General features: G+C 35.5%; 2 protein-coding genes across 8 annotated transcripts in view; one reads left to right on the top strand and one right to left on the bottom strand.

Moving 5' to 3' along the window:
* The window catches only part of LOC117155311 (uncharacterized), a 69,862-nt gene extending 68,164 nt beyond the window's left edge, over positions 1-1,698 (top strand). Inside the window, exons 8-11 of the mRNA XM_033331162.2 lie at positions 72-175; positions 249-854; positions 1,157-1,267; positions 1,337-1,698. Coding sequence (XP_033187053.1) covers positions 72-175; positions 249-854; positions 1,157-1,267; positions 1,337-1,573 — 1,058 coding nt within the window. The 3' untranslated portion in view covers positions 1,574-1,698. The remainder of the gene's footprint in view (positions 1-71; positions 176-248; positions 855-1,156; positions 1,268-1,336) is intronic.
* A 2,967-nt stretch (positions 1,699-4,665) lies between these two features.
* The window catches only part of LOC117154918 (uncharacterized), a 506,217-nt gene continuing 488,195 nt past the window's right edge, over positions 4,666-22,687 (bottom strand). For 6 of the 7 annotated variants that reach the window (XM_033330351.2, XM_033330342.2, XM_033330367.2 and 3 more), the window contains one exon: positions 4,666-22,499. In XM_033330351.2, coding sequence (XP_033186242.1) covers positions 22,172-22,499 — 328 coding nt within the window. In that variant the 3' untranslated portion in view covers positions 4,666-22,171. The remainder of the gene's footprint in view (positions 22,500-22,687) is intronic. The other variant, XM_033330377.2, reaches the window with a different exon arrangement.

Below are 22,687 nucleotides of genomic sequence, written 5' to 3'. Positions count from 1 at the left end.
AATAAAATGATACATGTTTTATTTTATGTTTAAAAATTTGATTATTGCACATTGTTATTGCATATAAAAAGCAATAATAAATTTTATACGGATTCATGTGATACGAAATTTTATCAAAATGTATTTAAAATTTGTGATTACTTTTTGCATTTTTCATTTAACTTATGCATGGGAGGTTCGTATTCCAATCTAATTTTATAATATTTTCTAAAGTATCATTGTCGAATGCGAAAACCTAACCTTTACAGATACCGGACAATTTCGCTAAGACGGGACATTCAAATAACTGGGCAGTATTAGTCGATACTTCAAGATTTTGGTTTAATTATCGACATGTGGCAAACGTGTTATCTATTTATAGGAGCGTTAAACGCTTGGGCATACCAGATTCTCAAATTATTTTGATGATAGCAGACGACATGGCATGCAACCCAAGGAATCCTAGTCCTGCTACTGTCTTTAATAACATTAAGCAACATATTAATGTTTATGGAGACGATGTAGAAGTAGATTACAGAGGTTATGAAGTTACTGTAGAAAATTTTGTGAGATTATTAACTGGGCGGTTAGCACCAGAAACACCAAGATCCAAGAAACTGTTAACAGACGAAGGTTCTAATATTTTGATTTATCTTACTGGTCATGGCGGAAATGGATTCTTGAAATTCCAAGATTCGGAAGAAATTACTAGTAAAGAACTTGGAGATGCATTGGAGCAAATGTGGCAGAAAAGAAGATACCATGAAATTTTGTTCATTGTTGATACTTGCCAAGCAAGTTCAATGTATGAGAAGTTTTATTCTCCAAACATTCTAGCAGTTGCTTCTAGTTTAGTGGGAGAAGATTCGCTTTCTGTGAGTAATTGAAGTTATTTTCTAATTATTAACCCTTTCCTGTACCATTTAGTTCGACGAAACAGACCAGACTGATGCTCGTAAACAGGAACTAACATTCAGTCACGATCGTAACGGGCAAAAAGAAACAGTCCGCGAGCTCGGTTTGTTATGTTTACGTTTGGCCTAAATATCTGGTCGCGAGTCAGACTCGCGATATTCATGTTTGGGCCAAAATCTTCGCGAGTCTGACTCGCTAAAATACGGCAAGGGGTTAATATGGTTTTAGCTGAATATTATTAATATCTTCCATCTTTTTACAGCATCATTTGGATCCTGCCATTGGTGTTTACATTATAGATAGATACACATATTATGCATTGGATTTTCTGGAAAAAGTAGAACCTTTTAGTTCCAAAACTTTGGGAGAATTTGTAAGTTATATATTATATAAAAAGCAATTTTTACTGCACTAATAAACTAACGTATTTTTATCTTTCTAGCTCAGAGTTTGTCCAAAGCATTATTGTTTGTCAACAGTTGGAGTAAGAAAAGATTTATTTAGAAGGGACCCTGATAAAGTACCAGTTACAGATTTCTTTGGATCTTTAAGGCCTATAGAATTAACCACGAATATAATGAACGTTTTACCCGTGAAAACAAATAAAACGAAAGCTATCGAGCCAGAAAGGAAGTATTCTTACGTCGCACAATTTCCAGACGTATCCAAATTTACGTGATTGATAGAAATAAATACGAATTTCTTTAAAAAATGACGTTTGCTTTCTAAATATTTAATTAAAAAAAGAAAAAAAAACGTAAAATAATAAAATATGTAATGTTAATAAAAGAACGTATTTCCTGATATGCTTTGTCTCATTTTTGCATCACTATCGCAAGCATATTGAGCAAATCATACATTTATATTATACTTTATAACTATATTCTTATCGTCTTAGAAGCATTAAACAAGGTACGTGATTCTGAAAAAAGTCAATAAAGTCCATGAGAGATGGCAGATACTAAGCGTACCACACTGTTATTATATCAATTTCAGAGTAAGATTTAAAATAATTCTCCATGAAAAGTATTTAATGACTCCAAAATTTGCGAGTATTGCTACATTTTACATATTTACATTAGTTTTATGTACTATGAACAAGATAAATGGAAATCTGTGTAATTATATACTTCAACTATATACAAGTCGCACATATGTACATATGTATGTATAAATGTGGTACCAGCGCTGTCAACGGCAGTTAGCAGAACGTGCTTGATAGCATCGTACGAGAACTTTAATCGACCTAAGTGTATACAAAAGTAATTTGGAACATCGTTAAAATTTTTCAACTATTGCGATTTTTTTTTAAAGTTAGTATTTTCGTTCTATTTACTGTTACATTTGATAATAAAAGTAGAAAATTTCAAAATTTATGTTGAAGATAAATAAATTTGATTTTTATATTTTTTTATTCATAATTTTGTACGTAAACTTCAATTGTTTGTTTTTTCTCCGTTTTATGTAAATCGTTAATATAATATGATGCACCCAGAATCAAAAGAACGTAAGTGACATTTGTTTGATATCTAGTAAGTCGCATTTAAAAGTTATGAGCGTTAGAAAATATAATGTATCTGTGAAAATTAAATTATATTTATTGCTTGACGTATATTAGATATTATATACGCAAATTTTCAATGAATTCTGTTTTTCAGTTTATGAATTATCAAATATGAAGAAAACAACTTTATTGCACATTTATCCTTTCGACATCAACAATATTTTGACAAAAAAAAAGGTGAAACATAAAACGAAATATTCTAAAAATGCATTTATTGTAAATACAAATAAAATAGTTTTAAATATTATACGTATATTAAGTTTATCCTTACGATCGTCTCGTACTCGACAACCCATCTCGACAAGAAATAGTCCATAACATTCTATTGATTCTAAGTGCCTTATATATATTATCGTAATATTTTGTTTATTCCTTTAATTTTTTATATATAGATATTTAGCTGTTTGCAATTAATTAATAATTTCTTTTAATAAATCTTCTATGAATAGTGTTTTGAATATAATCTTTCTTTATGTAACATCACAGAACGTTTCAGTGTGTGTTTCAGCACAATAAAATGTATGTGTTTTCCTAATAATTTTTCGGAATCAGGTGCACCTCATCGATTTTATTGACCTTGAAGTATGTCGTCAAGATCATAATTCTTAATAACTTTTCCCTATACATGCTACCGCCGCACGGACTTAGTTTCCAAAATATTCACAAAGAATTTCAACAGAATTTAGATTACATTTTTTATTCTGAAGTGGGTGGCCCGATTTTTATACGGACCAACCCAAACTTAACTCATCGATGCTAATTATCTCTAATATAAATGAAAAAAAAAATAAATCCTTGAGTTATAATAGGTTGGGCTAGATCAACATTTGGCCGCTTCGAGAAGGTCGGTAACGCAAGACTTAATTATTATTTCATTCGATTTTGAGGGAAAGTACCATTTATTATTATTAATATACATTACCGTAAATACTTTTGTACATGATTCAGAGACTAAGAACATACGAGCTTATCACCAGCTACGTTGTACAAGAGGGGCATGTATATATTTTGTATACATTACTTTGATCGAACGAAGGTCAAAATAGAGTACAGCTATATATTAATAGACCAGATATTAATAGATTCATTGAAAATTATTTCACGCTGGCATCGCCGACCGCCTGGTCGGATACTAATTTAGCTTAAGTCATAACGCATTAATTTCTCTTTTTCATTAATGCAATATTAAAAATAGTTATCTCTTGCATCAATGAGTTAAGTTTACGTTGGCCACTATAACAATGCGGCCACTTGCTCCAGAATAGAGTACAATCTAAATTCTGTTGAAGCTTTTTGTGAATATTTAGGAAACTAAGGCCGAGTGACGATAGCTCGTGCAGGGAGCAGTTGTTCAAAATGACGACCTTAACAGCATACTTTAAGGTCATAGAAATCGACGAGGTGCACCTGTTTTATCATATCTACAAAGTTATGAATTTACTACATGCATACTTATTTTTGTTTTTAGATGTATTTCTTGAGGACGTTGATACTAATCATCGCAATCTTCACATTATCGTTCGCGTTTAAGTTAAATGGAAAATATATAGGAGTTTATGATATGAAGGACGTATTAAACCACAGCAGACAACAATCACCTAAAGATCCTGCAATTCATTCTTTCCCAACCGAACCAGTCCCTCCACTGATTCCAATTTGCGTGAAAAAAGGATATTTCAGAGATCCATTCAATTGCAAGAAAGTTTATTATTGTACACATTCGGAAGCAGTTCCAACGGCTCTCTATTGTGAAGATGACTTGGTATTTAACATCTATACTAATTATTGTGATTATCCACAAAATGTGATCTGTTGATCGAATATCTAGGTATAACGTTCGAAATGTTTCTATTGATTCTAGTATATTGTTTTGAGAATTGTAAATGATCTGTTACCTTCGTGTTAGTATTAACATCTATTTATATTGTCGTTTATGGTAAATTATCGTTGCGTCCATTGTAATAACTAAAATATCATAAAATGCATTCTTATAGGATATATTATGTATGTATAAAATGTTACTTGATTTGCTTGTCTGATACGAACGTAAGTTTGAAATTATAGAAGGAGATGTAAATAAAATAGAAAAGAGTTCAACAATAACGTAATTATAAAAAGGGTTTAAAATAAAACGAGACTTAAAACGTTTTATAAATTAAATTATTGAAAATATTCTTCGATGTTTATAGAAGTGAAAACTCAACGAATACAATGAATCATGATTTTATTTGTTATATAATAATATCTACAATAAAAATACCACATCGTTTGAAAAACAATTTTCGTTACAATTATATAGTAATTTTATATAATAATATAATATTTAGGTTTTCGTTCCAAATAAGATGTAGCGATGAACATACACCTCGCAGTGGGAGTGAGAAAATACATTTTTTTTGTTGCAAATTCCACATTGATTTCTTCACTCAGTGTTATTTTTTTTTCTTTTTCATCTTTTTTTTGCAATACGTAACGAACACACTCGAAACGGCACCACGACGTATCGTTTTCTTATTATCGCGTTTCCTCTCGCTTATTTCTCATTCGTATCTAGTGATTCTCCAGATGAAAAGATACACTTCTTTCAGCAACCGTGATAGAAGGAAATCGCTTCGAGTGTCTCGTTCCTATCGTTTTCTTTTTTTTTCTAGTTTTTGTCTGTTTTTTAAATATTTCGCGTCGCGAGTACGCTGGCCCGCCTTCTCCGCCATTTTTTCTGTTTTTTTTTTGTTTGTTTGTTTCTTTTGTTTTCATTTAGCGAGATTTATAGAAATATTGGACTAGAGTAATCCAACCTTTTCCTATCTCTTTCTTGTAACGCGAACATCCGCCCGCCTAATTTTTGTTTAACTACACTTAGTTAATAGTACCGTAATGTCATCTCAATATATATCATTGTATTAGTTGTCATAATATATAGAAAATACATATAACAATTATTTAAATGACTCACAATCAATCATTTGTTAGAATGTATATATATGTGTATACATACGTGTAGATATGTATACATATATAGATACACGCATACACACATGTATACATACATATATTTATATATATTTATTTATTTATATATATATTTATATTTATTCATTTATTTATAATATTTATATTTATATTTATATTAATCGGTGTGTTAATTTTACATGATATTTTTTTTACACTCGTCGTAGAGAGAGAGGAAAAGGATGCCGAGGAAGGATTCTGCGAAAGGAGGAGGGGAAGGAAGTATCTTTGAAAGGATTAGGAAAGGGCTAGGATCAGGTAATTAATAGATCTTTCATACATTTACATTGTCCTCATCGTACTACTATTTTAAAGTGAAACTCCTCAGGGCTTAGCCGATATCTTACAAACATTTCACTTTTTATTTTGTCTATCTTGTACTGTTGTACGTATCCTCGCTCTTTTACGAACTGTTTTTTTTTCGACATACCGTTTTGTCAGGCGCGGAGCAGATGGAATTTTTCGTTACTCCATTCCTCTCTCATATTTAATATCTCGCAATGTCTATCCAATGTCTTTTTAACCTTTACAAACGAACCTCTGCCTCTCGTGCTCCGAACACCGGGCGCTTTGCTCTTTCTCTCCTCTCAAATTGTCTTTGATGTCTTTCGTTAACGAGGCATATAAACATTTACTCGTCTATATATATCTAACATATTCGTGTATCGATACTTAGGTAAATTTTCGCTTCCTCTGCCGATTTCTATTTCATTCTGTAATCGAAGTTTCAACCACGGCCGCTTCGACTCGATCTTTCAGCTGGCGCGTTTTCGAAATATTTCTTTCGCGTACACCTGCTCCTATATGGTATAAAAGGACGATAGGGCGACGTTTCATTTCTCTTACGTTATTTTCACTTTTGTAAAGGAGTCACAATCACGAAAATCGTCAAGCAATAATAACATTGATAACTACTCACGATTCAATGTGTTTTATCGGCTGATTACTTTAGCAATTTCACTCTCTGTTCAATTCTATCGTTCAATGCTTGGAACAATCTCTGGCAAACCGCTTTCCATGATTTGCACGAAGACACCGCGTCCAATCGAATGACGTAATTTGAACGATGTGACATTTAGAAACTTTAGAATCGGCACGCGATACGAAGTTGGGCAATTCGCTTATTGTACGAAGCAGGTCTTTTGAGACTGATTTTTGTGCCTACAAACAATTTTACACGCTATTGTACGTGACGAAAAAATCGTTAAAATTTCGCCGAAATATCTACATACATTCGTCTACCGTCTCTGTAAATGGTGTCGAATTCTTTAACATTAAAACATTCTCAAAACATCGTTATGTTTCTCCTCCTTTATTATCCATATTGAGCGGAAAGGTATTGCTGTGTGGTTTCTCGTCAAGAAGAATCCTGTCTTTTGATATGTCAGACGTCTAGCTGGCTCTCATTCTCTCACTCTCACACTCTCTGCTTTTGATTTTTTCTTTCTTATCCTTTATTTCCATCGAATCGCAGGGGACCAATAAGCTTCGACTCTAATCTTTCGCACGAATGTCAGTGTTTCTTGTTTCATACAAACTTGTTTCATTTGAACTCAATTATAATTGTAAAATATTTTGCACTTTCGTAATTATTTGAAACTTTCTACGCGTAATGAAAATTCACGTCCAGCATTATTTGTACATATAATTCGAAGATTATCTGTTGCAATTTCGAGAAGAGTGGTGAACTTTTAATTTAGGAAACTAGGGCTGGTCGTATCGGAATAGAGCCGCGATTTATACATCTGCCATTCGGTAGAAAGATCAAAGTGAAACACTGATCGACCTCTGTAGACTTTTCCGTGTGCACTTGCGAATGCAAACGAATAACATCGATAAACGTGTTTGCTATGTACACACACAAAGAGCACCGACAAGAAATATGCGATAAATAAATACAACAATTATCCTAAAGAATGTCCAGTCCTATTATTCGATTAACGTGATGGTTTTTTACTTTAATTTTCCGTTCCATTAAGCACGAACAGCTTAATAAAGTTTTGCAAAGCGAAAACTATCGATGATTGTTACGAATTTTTTTATATTTTCATCCTATTAAAAATCGTTCGATTCCCATTCACACGGTATTGGTGTTACAAATTTTCCATTATCAATCAACGAATGAAAAAATCACGTGCTTCCCATCTGTCCACGTCAATGACGACCTTTGATTAACGCTTTCGCTTTACAACGTCGTTTAAAAATACGAACAAAATTATTCGACGAACAATCCTATCGGGAGTATGGTTAAACGTCCCGATGATCGATGCTCGTATCTAAATCTGTGCATTTTGATTTGGAGCTTCAGCCACGGTTACTGTGTACACTGTATAATATATGTATATCCTTCACATAAATAGTAGCTAGAACGCAGCGAAGCGCGAGCGAGGATGCGTCGATCTCTTCTCCAAAGTCGAAAAATTCTCCTTGGATCGACACAAACCGCGCTTTCCTCGCGGAACTATGCACTCGAGAGTCCAATAATCATGGATAATTGTTCTCCGAAAAGCACTTTTGATATCATTCAATAATTTCCATCGTTTACTTCTCTGATCCTTTCCTCTTTATGCAACCTTCTTCGTACTTCGACAAATTGTTTTCCATTTTGATTGTCAATTTTGATTCTTCAATATTCTCTTTGAAAGATCTTCGAATCTCGAGCGCAGTCTGTATCCTACGCGACGTCGCTTCGATCTCTTACGCGTCTAAATTGAAACACACGAGTCGTGGAATTCATGAGGAGTATCGGAGGGGCAGGGGGAGGGGGGGTTGGATCGAGAGGATCGAAAGGATTTCGTGCACCTTCTTGCACACCGTTGCTCACGACACATATAAAATCCAGACTCTTTATACAGTATATTATTGCATACTACACGTTCGTCGCTCGCGGGCTACGATTCACCACATTTTCACTAACACATTTGCGCTAAAACGTACTATAACGCGTACGTGGAGGCGAGTGGAAAAGGAACGAGAGTCGATTCAGCCTCGACGACGTAACTTATTGGGAGGAACGGAAGATTCACGGAACGACATACCCGAGAATTTTTCCTAATTTTATCGCAGCAGTGTTTCTTTCCTCTTTTTGATTTACTACACCGACTGAGATGATGCGTCTTTTGATTACAACGACGATATTTGGCACGGTATTTATTGTTAAGCGTTACGATCTCATTTCTCAAATAATTTCGCGTTTCTGTTTGATCTTCGTTGTTTTTGATTTTTCGCACAGTGCAAATAGTTTCTTGCTTCTTTATAGAGAACTTTGGCGAGGTATCAGCGAAAGAAATTTTGAAACATTTCTCGTACCAGTTTTGATAACCGTCAAAAATGAATATTTTGATTAGAACAGATACCTTTCATTGCTATAATAGTCACTCAACGAAATAGGAATTTAAAATTTGAAAATTTATTTTTGATATTTGCGTTTAACGTACTAACTTCGGATATTAACGTTTAGCTGGCAGGATACGATCGCAAATGAAATTTGATGACAATTTGCTTTTAATAAAATAATTTACTTATACAGATATTCCCGTACGTATAAGCGTGTATATTTTTCTAATAGCGACTGACATAGCGACAAGGTTAAACATTTTACAATAATTCGATTGCGATAAAATCTTTGATACTTTATCGCAATATATCAAATAAAATTTTTCTATTGTAAACTTAGGTATCGGCTTAGAATTCTATACATCGCGATGCACTCCAAATAAATAAATTATTCTGTGTCGATTTTGATAAAGACATCGTCTTCATCTTCAAGCCTTTCAGAATCCATCGCAGTTACAGAAATTATCATCGAAGACACAATACTCTGTTGTTCATGGTTAGACTAGACATCGAACCATTGCTTCGTGATCTTTTTACAAGTTCCGAGTCGTTTCGTTTTCTCCAAACCATGCTCCGATTATTAAAGATCGAATTTTGTTTAATTCTATCTAACTTTCGGTTTCGCCACTGGCGATAATTACCGGATCATAATCTTAGATCTATTCAAAAGAACGTAAACGTTAAAAAATATTTCGTATTCTCTCGAGTAAAATTGAAATTCTTCTAAAACATGCGAGTCGCGAAGACGCTGCGAAACGACTGTTGACTGTTCGTTTCTCGACTTTTCCTTAAGAATTTTTCCAACCTACTATTCCTATTATACAATCGTCCTCGGTATCGAAGCTCGTAAAATAAGCCAATGCCTACAAGAGTTTTAAGAGGAAGAAGAAAACTCTTCGCAAGATCGACGTACTATGTAACAAGCGGATACGAAGATACGTTATAACATACTTCGAGAAAACTCTTTATTGGCACGTGATTCAATTTGATTCTCCAATTCGACATACGCTATCGTTTAAAAATCTTATTCTTTTTTCCTTTTACACTTAAAAAACGTCTAAATTACTCATCCATTCAACCAATAAAAAGTAGCGTGCATCGTATCCGCTTTCTCTAGGAATTAAGTACACTCGTATCTATCTAAAGAATGAGAAAATATAAGAAAGAGGGACGAGGGGAGAGTATAGAGCTACAGATGGCAAATAGGCGCAATTATTTCGGCTCCTTACGAATTAATACTTTCCATACATTTCATTCATACACAGGGACACAGCACGCGCGTATTTAAGGACTAACTAACAAAGGATTGTCTGCTTAAAGGGGTTTCTCATCCGATTCAATGCATCCATGAGGCAGCAATCGCCGTTACACTTTCTATGAAACGTCCTCGAATTTCATTCGAACGCTCTCGTATAATTCGTTTCCCTCGTTACGTACTAATATCGTCGCAGAACGATTTGTTCTTTCTCCTGGAGAAAGAAATATTAAACACGATTCCGTTTAAGCGCGTCATGAATGCAGAACTCCCTCGGCCACGACACATTTGCTATCTACCGAGATCTACTATGTACATCAATTCCTTTTAGACATAGCTAATATTTCGTTCCTCGTCATAGTTAAAAAGATTATTACATTAAGTATAGAGTCGCCGGTAAGAAACGGCGTACGTACGTGCACGCGCAATCGGAACACTCGCTGCATTTCCTTCCCTAGTTCTTTTCTTTTGCTTTGTTCTCGCATCTCTCTTCTTTCTTTCGTATTTCTCGTATAACACACGGTATACACATATACATACATACACACGATGACGCAACACTCGTATTCCATTCTGCTCTGACACCTTCGCCGTCTATCGCAACACCAAACGATTTTTGCTACGAATGAAAATGTCCACATTTTATTTCTTTATTTGCTTCTTTTATTTAGTTTAGTCGCCGTTTCCTTTTCATTTCTGCTAACCGAGGATTTGGCATGGGATGGGCCCAGAGTGCACTGCGGCACAAGTGATTCTATCTTCTAAGCCTAACAACAGCTCGATGATCAATTTCGTCGTCGAGTTTTCCATCCCTTTCCCTCTTCTTACTTCCGTTCGCGAAATCAGCTGCCAACGCGATACGATATCCGACACTCGCCTCGCTTCTGGCCAACTTTCGTGGAAACGCTCGCGGTATTAAACAGCGTTAAAAGCATAGCTTTTATCTCAAGCGTTAGAAGGAAGATTCTAGCTAATCGAGGGAGTCGGTCGAGGTTTCTGAGTATGTCGACGAAACTTCGAGCGTCTCTTGCATGATAACGTGATACCATATTAACGTTTAAACGAAATTTCTATTGTATATCTCGCTGAATAAATTTGACAAGAGAATCATACGAAATAATCATTTTGATAGAGGTAAGGCTTAGTGCAGAATGGATTAACTCGAAGACTTGTTTGGAGCAATTAACTCTTTCGCTAACATAGGCACATACGCTACGAAGGGTAAAAAATTCCGACAACGAAGACACGTTGCAGAGTTAACGACATTTCGCTATTCGTAAACTTGAGATCAATTTTTTTTCAGGCAGTGGAAGTAGAGAGAAACTGAGCAATCAAAACGAACGTTTTTCTCTTCATTACGCATAATCAGACGGAAGAAACGTAAAACTAGATTCTTATGCACGATGGCAATACCTCCGTGCTTTGGCACATCGTTACGATACGTCAGAATTAATAAAACATTGTTACGAATCTTTTTTCCCAGTAAAACACTCGGAGCAATGAAAACAGGTATCGAAGAGAAACGTCGCTGTAAAACGCGGACGATTGTGCGTTTTGATTATTCGATTACTCGAATATACTTTCTATTCCATCTTTTAAATACTGTGCGTCTTTGTATTATAAAAAATACCAATTCGCATTTCAGAAATTGTCTTATTTCTTTGCTCTTTCTACGATCGTTAAAATCGTTATGAAAGTTATTATTGATAAAATCGACGAGTCGTTAAATCTGCAATGAAATTACCGAAATTAACGTGACTGAAATTACTCGAGGAGCAGATATAGTACGGAGCAACGATCATTTAAGATCGTATAAAAAGAGGAGAAAAAGTGTATTCTTATCCTATCGAAGAACACGCTTCACTTTTCCTTCGAACTGATATCAAAAACCTTTGATTTCGTTCTCCCGTTCTTTTTGCTTCTCCTCGGTGTCTCTTTCTCTCGTTCGTTCTCTCGTTTTCTCACTTCCTCTAATATCATAGTTAAAAATCAATGATTAGTTACCAGAACACAAGGCACTTGGCTTACACATCGTACATATTTTTATTCTTTTTTCTTCATTCTTTTTTAATTTCTTTCGTTAGTCGCTTGCTTTTGGTGTAGCTCGGTGTTGGGATAGCTTGCGCAGGACGCACCGCATACACGAGACGAACGACGCGAGACATCGATTATGTTCATTGTAATCGAGAAGCAGCTGACTCGATTCACTACCGCTAGTTACTATTTACAATGTGTTTACAATTGAAAAATATTGTTATAATATATCTATTCCACACTGAAAGTACCAACATTTTTTTGTTTATTAAATCGAGTTTCGTAAGACGTCAATAGCGAATAAATTAATCGACTGATAAATTAATGAGATATTTTAGGTGTTTAAAATTAAGTAATTGTAACTTGACGAATAATAAAAACAGAATCGAATATATCGAAGTAAATTGAAAAAGTCATAGAAAAATATAATGATAGAATAATCATCTGTATTACGTTTCGTTGCTCCTTAAGTTATACACAATAACTCACGGAAAATTAAATATCCTTCTTCCTTAGGAATCCTTTTAATTCGCTACACGTATGTAAGATTATTTCTGTAACAATTTTAATTAGAAACAATGGTAGTAAGTCGTAACTCCAAAGAACATTTACATCATATAAAAAATTCTATATACTATTTACCATACTAATATTTCGTTCCTCCTCGTACGAAAGTTTTCGAATAGATGCACGAATAACGATTAGCTACGGTCTTTTCTCGAGAAATGTACATTCAAATGAAGTTCCATTTAGCGCTACATCACATCGATTCGTCTACTAACCGCTAAATTAGCAACAATGACGTTAATATCGACTAAAATCGTTCATTTCGCGTCTCGTCGTCGGTTGCAGAGTGCCTTGCGACGTATGATGGAAATAACACGCAGCAATTACTCACAATATCAATAGAAGAAAATAGTCCATATGTATGTATATATATACATATATATCGCCACATACATATATATATATACTACGTGTGCAATGCAGTTTTAATATATATTATATACATATATTACGTATATATATCATATATTATATATTATACATATAACATATATCTAATATATAATATATATATACATATATTTATTTATTTATTTCATATATCCATTGCTCATCATCCATATCCATTTATAAACGACGGTTAGATTATACATTACATCTGAGTATTAAAACCATTTCTTTCTTTCTCTTTCACGCTTGTCTTGAATTTCCCGCAGAGGTATTATTCCACGGTTATACCGATCTTTTTTAATACTCTGGTGCACTCGTGAGCCAGGGTTTTCGGTAAGTTTTGCTCAATATCATCGAAAGGACAAACATCCGGATCGGTCGATCGAGGAAAAACTGAAGTTTCGTTCAGCTAATCCGTGAACAATTTCGTCGACTCATCTCGAGACACGTGAATCGTGGAATTTCTGCAACAGGCGGATCGGTGTTTCAAATTCGATCGATCGATCGTGCTTCAATAGTGCAGTCGAACTTCGATCGTGATTGGTTCACGTGCAATGATCGAAAACTGAACCAATTTTGTCAAGAATTTGATGTATAAGTTGATCGACGGTTCGACGATTGCCTTGTAAAGGATCGACGATCGTTTCACTGCAAAATGTCGTTGCAAATATATCGAAGTATATCGATAAGGATTTAAACGAACACGATCGCGACAAGTCGACTCACAATTTGCCAAGATCGTTTTCCTGTATATTCGATGACTCTGTTGGAAGTTTTACATTGTTGAAAAAACTGAACAACCGAAGCAAGCAACTGCTTCCCTCGTTTTCCAAAAATCTGCCCGTTCCATCTGTGTTTCCTTTTATCGCGTACCGAAGTCCCATCGCTCACGATTCCGAAGCGCTAGCTGTTGTTTCTTTTTTACTCTTCCCCTTTTCTATTTTATTTTGTTTCATTTGAACGAACAACATCGAGATTTAAACCGCGACCTATCGCAAAGCGCGTGGTCACTGCCTACTCCCTGCACATAATCGGCGCCCATATATATATAAATATATATATATACGAATATATATATTTATACATGTATAAGTATTTATATATACAAATATATATATATAAGTATATATATCCCCACATATCTATATAATAATTAATAATAATTAATAGTTAATAATAATAATATCGCCCTTTCATATCCAATATGTATATATATATATGTGTGTATATTAAATAAAATCGTATGTACGCAATATAATGTATAATCACTAGACCAATGTATATTAGTATCGCTCTTCGAACGTAATACTGATGCATAGAAGCTCGTCACTCCGGCTAAGCCTAACACACATCAACGTGTTTATCTCATCGTTTCTCCCGTCATCGATGGAATCCTTCTTTCTGCTCTCAGTTTGCGTCGATGCTTTGGCCGGACCTTGAGCTCCTCGATTTTTGTCGACTGACGTTAAAATCAGAAACGTGCGCGTCTATAAACTCTCGTTGATCCATCTCTTTATAAGCTTGTTTAAATATTCACAATTCGCGCAAGGGCGTCGTAGCACCTCGGTCAAAGACTTCGTTAAAACTTCGTTAAAACGACGAAAAGCAAGCGGTTACATCGTGGCTATCGACAGACTAAAGAGGTATTATACCTAACACAGTGATCGATTCGAAATTTTCACGAGGCCATGCGTAACTGGACAAAATCGACGCTCCTCCGGTTTTCGTTTATTTAAAGGATCGACGAAGAGTCACAGACGCGCGCATTCGGTTTCAGAGGATCAGCTACGACGTTTGTGCCGTCTTTGTTGGCCGAAGACCAATGTGGTGGAGTCGCGTGTCGAGGGGTTTTCATGCCTCCTATGGGGTCTTTCGTTCCTCTGTCCTCGTAGATCGGAGAGGAAAGCTAGTTTAATAGGCCTTCGAATCGATTTTCCATCGTTTTCGTCGACGACTCGGTACCACATCGCGCTTCAAATTGACTGAACTGTGTGTAAATGTGTGGAAAGCCACGCTATCGTTTCTCATGAGCTGATTGCATAGTATAGAATGTGGAACTGCGTGAAAGCGCAGTCAAAAAGGAATCGTTCAAATGGAAGAATTTATAGAATTAGTCCAACTAGTCTATACTATATTAATGAGAAATTTGACGAAGAAAGGTTGAAAAGCAATGTTTAAGTTTATTTAGATACTTGATAAGTAAGGGTAGTAAAAATGTTGCTCACGAGGGACGATCACGAGACGTTTCGTCTGCAAATCCCTTAAAGTGGAATCCCTCACTCGGCCAGCTGTAGTTAGCGCATACGTCATCTAACACAATTAATAATATATTGTCCATATTGCTTATGGCACCAACTTTTGAGCGATATCATTGCAAATTTTTGTTCTTTCTTTCTTTGTTTATTTGTTGTAGAGTTACGAGAGGTTCGTCTGCGCTTTTCCCGGCGTAGCCTCAAAATCGGCTTCCTCGATATTCTTTCTTTCACGCGAGTTTTGAGCAAAAGACAATACAAGAGTCGGAGAGAGAACGGTGTTTTTTTTCCTTTTCCTTCTTTTCTTTTTATCCTTCCGTTTAAAAGACTAACCGTGACGAGGATATTTTAATGTATACAGCTACACCTTACAGGTAAGAACTAGTTGAGCAGAGAAGTGGAAAAAACAACGACAGCGCGGACACGCGTCCACACCGATATTGCTACCGAGCACACGTTTCTTCTTTCACTCTATCGTAATAATTATTGCGATAATAACCGTGCGATAAAAATGTCCGTGTCACATGAATACTCTGGACCGTGCCGTTCTCACGCTCTCTATATATTCGCGATGTTTTCACGACAGCAAAAAGGGATCAAAGATAAGGGCTGTCTAGAACAAGGGATCTTTGAACATGAAATCGAAAGATTGTTCGTATCGGACGAACGAAAATCGAATAATCGAAGGGTTCGAAAAATCGAACGAATCTAATCTCACAAAGTTGTCAGGCAAAAAAGACAGAGAGACGACGATGGTTTTGTCTGAACGAGATCAAAGATTCCCAATGCCTCGTGTTCTACGAATTTATTTCTTTCCCTTTTGTTTCTTTTTTTCTATTTCTCTCTTCTCTTATTTTTTTTTCTCGTTCCGTTATCTTCGTGCATTTAGGATCGAATCGATCAGTTCTCATGTGAAACGCGACATTACGTATCCGTGGCTCACCTACAGCTGACCATGCTTCGAATACATTTAAAAACACTATTAACAATACATTTCGTTTTTTGTTTCTCCGTCGTAGTAAAAGTTATAATAGAGAATAGTATTAACATCAAATAGAAGAGTATAAAGAACCATGCTGGCGTATAGAGATAGATATTAAAGTAGGTAATAGGTAAGAGGACGATAGATTACGATATCAATATAATCCAATAAATAACTTTTCACTTGTTTAAGAGTAGTTTTTTTTTCTTGCATAAACGATGATGATCATTTAGTAGACTTTTTTTTCATTTTAATACAGTATTTTGAGCACATTCCTCAGGTGTATAACCACGCTACACTTTCTTCGCCGAGTTGTACCAATATATTTCGCAACGTCACCTCGCCATTCCTACGATTTGATTTATCGACGATATGAGACATATCTTTTTCTTTTCGCAGACATACGAGTTATGGTGTGTTAATAAATTATTAAATAAAATTCGACTAATGAAAATCAATCACATTCACGATGAACAATGGTAACGATAGACTCGAAGACACTACGTTGCCTTGGTCTGCTTAATGATTTAAATTAACTACAAATATAATATATATTAAAATATCGTTAAATAATTTTGTACTTCGTCGAAGTTTCAAAATTAATCAGCGCATTGTGAAATAATTTAAACTATACATTTTTTTTTTAACACTTAGATAAATATAATCGATAACGTCTAGTACGGTATTAAATAAATTGCGTAACAATTTCGTGCTCGATAAAAATTAAACAAAACTTTTCAGGTCGTGTTTAAATAAGATTTTTGCTCAAAATCAATTTCACTCGGTCTGGATAGTCACATAGAATTAAATATAATAAAATTAATCTCCGAATTCGAATCTGCTACGCTTTTCGTTCGGCTGTACGATTTTGCCGGTAGAAACAAAAATTTCATACGATGAACGTAATCCGTTTCGTCGTCAATCTATCTCCATTCACTCGATGTTATCCGCTAACTCGACTAATGGCAGTACAATATCGGTACAACTCACTAATTGATGGCACGGGTCCGCCTATGTACAAATATGTAATACCATATACCACATACCATTTAAATACATCACATATTTATCATTTTTTTTTGTTATATATATATTCTCCATATAGATATATATATATCATTCTTTTTTTCTGTGACGTGGAGGGACTCGTTTGTACAATTCATGCATATATTCGTTACTGTTTCATTGCTTCGTTTTATCGTACCTTTCCTCAAAATTCTGAGTAATCAGCCTCCAGAATTGCCTCTTGCGTTTACATTTGCCAAACAAATCCAGAGAGTGTGGCCAAGCTTGGAACTTTCTCGTTACAGGAGAAAGAACGTAGAATAATTACATTTTATTAAGTACACATAATCTTACCCAAGAAGGCTGATTAAAAGCTAACTAAATTTTAAGTACATAATCACTTTGTTTTTTCTTAAATTCGTAACGCAATTTAATAAGAATTATTTAACTACGAAATTATCGAAATAATTAATTCGGTTGTATTTTAACAACTAACGATCGTGATCTCTGGATTTGATCTCGCTGCTGTGTAATAATTCCAACACTTTCTTCTTCTTTTCCCTTTCCTCGATTTCTTCTTTCTTTCTTTCTTTCTATTTTTTTTTTTAATCACTAACTACGTCGTGTTTCACCTCGAATCGATTCTAAATCTGATTAAGAGTTAGATTACGTACATATAATAAGAATTACATTAGTAGAAACGTAGTTTCTGTAACAAGTGTATTGTCTTAAATGATATGTCTGCTAATTTTGTTGCATTTCGACTTATGAGCCGGACCTGCGGTCGGGATTCACATATATAACACTTTTACACCTTAAATGAACTTATGTTTAAATACTCGAATCACCTAGGATCTTAGTTAGTATAGTTAATTATAGATTTCTAGGATTACGCATCTTATTCGACTTATTTCTTTTTCTTTCTTTCTCTCTCTCTCTCTTCCTTTCCTTCTTTACTGGAGGCCGTTCACTCAGAGTTTACAAAATCGTGTGTTCTTCTATGGTCGTAAAAGAGGTATACCCATGGGCCGTAAGTATCCGTGATATTCGCGATTTAAGATTCGAAAATAAGTACACGCGTCGAACGTTTGAACGATAAAATACTGCTTCGATTTATTTATTCTTCATTGCTATCAAATGTGGTCAACGTGATAAAAATATTTCTCTCAAACGAAAACGATCCGTTCGTTGCGTGTCTGTGGAACGATATTTAGGTATCTAGGAAACAAGGATTCGTTATTTATCAGCGGTTTTCTCTTTTTCGAGAGATGATTTTCTTTCTTTAAATAGATAGAACGGTGCCCTTGGCCATACGCCTTTTTTTTTCTTTTTTTTCTTTTTCTATCGATACGCAATTCTTGTCTGTAAATGAACGAATGGTGCGTGGCCGGAACGTTTGTCGTTTGAACAGCGCGTTACACATTTCTTTCTTGATTTCATTTTCGTCGGTGGATCAGGGGGTTGAGAAGGGTTGGAAAGGGAAAACATGGAAGAAACACAAGACACACACGCATAAAGGACAGACGATTCTCTCGTAAGCTTAAAATCCAACGAATCTGCTCGAATGCGGAACGTCAAACGGAAGTATCTCTCCTTTCTCCTAGATCTTTCTCTCCTTCTGTTTCGAAACGTGTTTGTACGTTGTTTGTAACGATATTCTTTCCTCGCGTATTTTTCAGACTAAAAAAAAGCAACATTGGAAAATGTCAAGCCATCCTTTCTTTCATTCACTTTTCTCTTCCTTTCTCCCCTTTTGTTTTCGTTTAAAACTTGGCAGATTCTTTAAAAGCATCCTCAGTCACTTGCATCTCTTTTTTTCGCTTTTTTCCCCTTTTTACACGTGAAAAGTTTAAAAAGTTAAAATGTATATCGTGGTTTTTTAATTCCTTTTAATGGTAAAAGTTAATAAGAAGAAGAGTGTTAACAATAACAATATCTTTAAAGGTAGAATTAGAGCAGCTACGATCGGCGGACAAATCTGAACGACAATCTCTCGAGTGACGTCGACCAATGGATACACATGTATACGTTTTAGCGTTCACACGTATCGTGAAACGTAGCTCGAGTACGTGTCAACGCCACGTGTAGCTTTTCTCGTATATTTGTTTCTCGTATATCTTTGCTTGTAAAATTTCGCCGGGAACGATGTTCCTATATATACATTTAAAACAAGCAAACAACGTAATACAACGTAACTAAAAACAAGCAACATATCGAATTTCTGCCATTCAGGCCGAATTTCGTACGCCGACGTAAATATTAATTAAACGACATAATTGCTAAATAATCGCTAACGTAATTATTCTTTAATTAAATTACATTTGTACTACCTATCGGATAAAGTTTCGAAACATAAAGGGCGAGACAACGCATTGTCAACACCGCGGTAACAATTTATAAAATTAACGCAAACGATCATTTAAGGCACCTTACATACAGGAACATCGTTGAATTCCGTTAAAACGAAAGGATAAAAATTTGCGAAACTTGTATCCAGGCGATTCATCGTCATTGGCTCGAGGGTCTCGCCTCGTAGTCCCTAGTAAGGTAGAAAATCAAGCCAAGTATATATACTTTATTTATAATATAGATCCCTCCTAAAACAACCTAAAACCTATAACCTACGTATTTTTTTTTTGCGTTAAAATTCATTCGAATTGTACATACAGACACTGACGTTTAGAATTATGTACAGACATGTACACGAATTATGTACACATAGAGTGGTGATCTAACGCGATCATTATTAGTCGAATAATAATCCGTCTGTTTCTTCTTTCTTTTTCTTATCTCTTACTTTTTCTTTTGTTCGCATCTCGATTTATTTAAATAAACGCTCTCTGCCACGTGTCTGCGTTCGATGCGTGTATATATAATGTATTCATGGCTGTATGTATAATTAATTTATGTTACAGTTCGATCGCGATCGCACGATCGATCGCGGCCCGAAGTGAAACTTGAACAACGTGTCTCTCTTTCTTAATCTTTTTTTTTTTCTTCTATAGAGGACTATATCTCGCCTAGGCTACGAGTCATCTTCAAATTACATCGATCTGTTTATACATATGTATAATATGTATATATATATATAATATATATTAAAATTTATTCTGACAAATATAGTTAATATATATATTATATATATTAAGTAACAGAGGTAACAAAAATCTTGGGGAGCTTCAACAAATCTACGAACGTTTTCTCTTGACGATTGATCGCTTTACTTATCGACATTTAAATACGCTAAATGTAAATTTAAACTAAGTAGAACTAGAGCGAACGTGCAACAAGTCGTATTAATTTTAGAAGGACGGGATGTGCTCGCGAACCGTTTATAAGATCGTTACCTTTCGTGCGTTTTTAAAAACAAGATCAATTTTAGATCAAGTTCATCTTATATTACACTACGTTCATGTTATATTTAACCAATTAGCTTTACACTTCGATTTAGACCTTTCTTTATTCTAATCGTCTTGTTTTCCATTCGAATCTCGTTGAAAAATATCCGAAAGAAAAGATTCTTCTAATCGCAGGTTAAACGATTCGATTCGTAAGCCGATCTCGTCTACGATAAACCAAAAAAAAAAAAAGAAAATAAAAGAAGTAATGAAGAGTAGATAGTGAAGAAAAGACGATTAAAATTAATCTAAAATGTTTAAAAAATGACAAAGAGGCAACAGGTAACAGTTAATGTCTTGTGGCACAATCCTGGGAACATTTCACGTGCATATAGCCATAATAGGTACATCGAAAACTGCGAATAATCGTTCAACGCGTTACATCGCACTGAATCGTGGCTAATTCCCTTATCCTGACTCATCCAGTCAGGTTTTAACCTCTGCTAGATTGCTACTTTAAAAAAAAAAAAAAGAAAAAAAGGAAATACTTAAAAACACCAGCCAGTGTGTCGCTCGTGTAGGACACGATCTTTCCTGTAGGCCATTTGGTTCGTCGATGACGTTTTCACGCGTCTCCAACATCCTCTTTTGTTAATCGACAAAACGAAAATGATCGATAAAACAGACGGAAAGCTTGCACGTTCGATTATTATCCCATAGACAAATCCAACCGATCGCTGTTGACCGCTGCCGTTGCTGGATCGTCGCGATGTTTCGTCCATCCCTCGTTTGACACGAAATGGGGGACTTCCGTTACCCTGTCTCCTCGTTGAACAGAGCTTCGACTACGGCTGCGAAGTATAACACCCACGCGATATCTCTATCCTCGTTTCGTCATTTTCAGTATCTAGATTCTTTTTCAAAAATTAGAATTTCCATTCTGATCGTACTTATGCCATTTGTTTTTGCTTCTAACGGTTTCTTTCGAAGTCTGTTGTTACTAACAAAGGATAGAGGTACCTCGGGATAGCTTCATCCTGCGATGCACGTGTTCCGCACCTATGTGTGACCGCGTACGTATAACTTATGGTATGGCTGGTCTGGTAGAGAACACGCGTCATTTCGTTTCGCTCAAGTCCATAGCGCGTACAAGAGGTATTTCTCGTTTTCTTTATTTCATCTGTTTCTTTCTTTTCATTGTTCTTGGAACTATATTATCTATCATATGGAAGTGTCCGTTTCTCATTTATAACTCGCCTAGAACGTCAGTTAACGTTTTGCCTCTGTGTAGGAGGTTTCGAGACACGACTCTCTCTCTCTCTCTCTCTCTTTCTTTCTCTGTAGATTGACACTGGAGTCACTGACTTTTTACCCGTTTTCGTCGTGCCATCGACGATCCTTCGACGATCGTGATTTATTGTTTTCTAGTTTTAGTTTCTCTTAGTAGTGCCTGCCTATTAACGTAGCGCGACCGTAAAATACTTTCCTACCGTACCGTTACAGCCTTCGTTAAGGTAACTTTAGTTGAACCGGCTGGGCATCGTCCTATGGTGGTCTGAGCCGGGTTGGGTTGTGCCATAAATGCGCTTGATTCTGAGCGCCGGTGTCACTATTGCTGGGAGGCAGTTGTTGCTGATTGAAGTCTTGGGCCTGCGATGAAACGCTGCTTGATTGTTGTTGTTGTTGCTGCTGCTGCTGCTGCTGCTGCGATTGTTGTTGCTGTGGTTGTTGCTGCTGACGTTGTTGTTGGGATTGCTGCACCTTCGATTGCTGCTGTGCAGGCCTTTTAGATTCCTGTCCCGTTGAATCGGGCGAGGGTACCGGCCTGTGAGATTTCATGTGTGCGCTTCTGCTTTTCACTTTGTTGAAAACTCTGCAAAGACAAATTGAACGATCGCGTTAGTTCAATCGACGATTTACTATCGGAATTAAGTTTGAAGAGATTAGATTGTAGATAGGTAAATGTAAACACGATGCCTGGGATCGGTACATAACACACAGACTATGCGAATGAAAGAAATTGAAGCTATTGAGACGTGGGTAACATTAATAGTATCGTAT

The sequence above is a fragment of the Bombus vancouverensis genome, chromosome 14 (assembly GCF_051014615.1).
Source record: "Bombus vancouverensis nearcticus chromosome 14, iyBomVanc1_principal, whole genome shotgun sequence".
Lineage (NCBI taxonomy): Eukaryota > Metazoa > Arthropoda > Insecta > Hymenoptera > Apidae > Bombus > Bombus vancouverensis.
The sequence above is the reverse complement of the archived record's forward strand: the minus strand, read 5'-3'. Positions and strand labels throughout refer to the sequence as shown.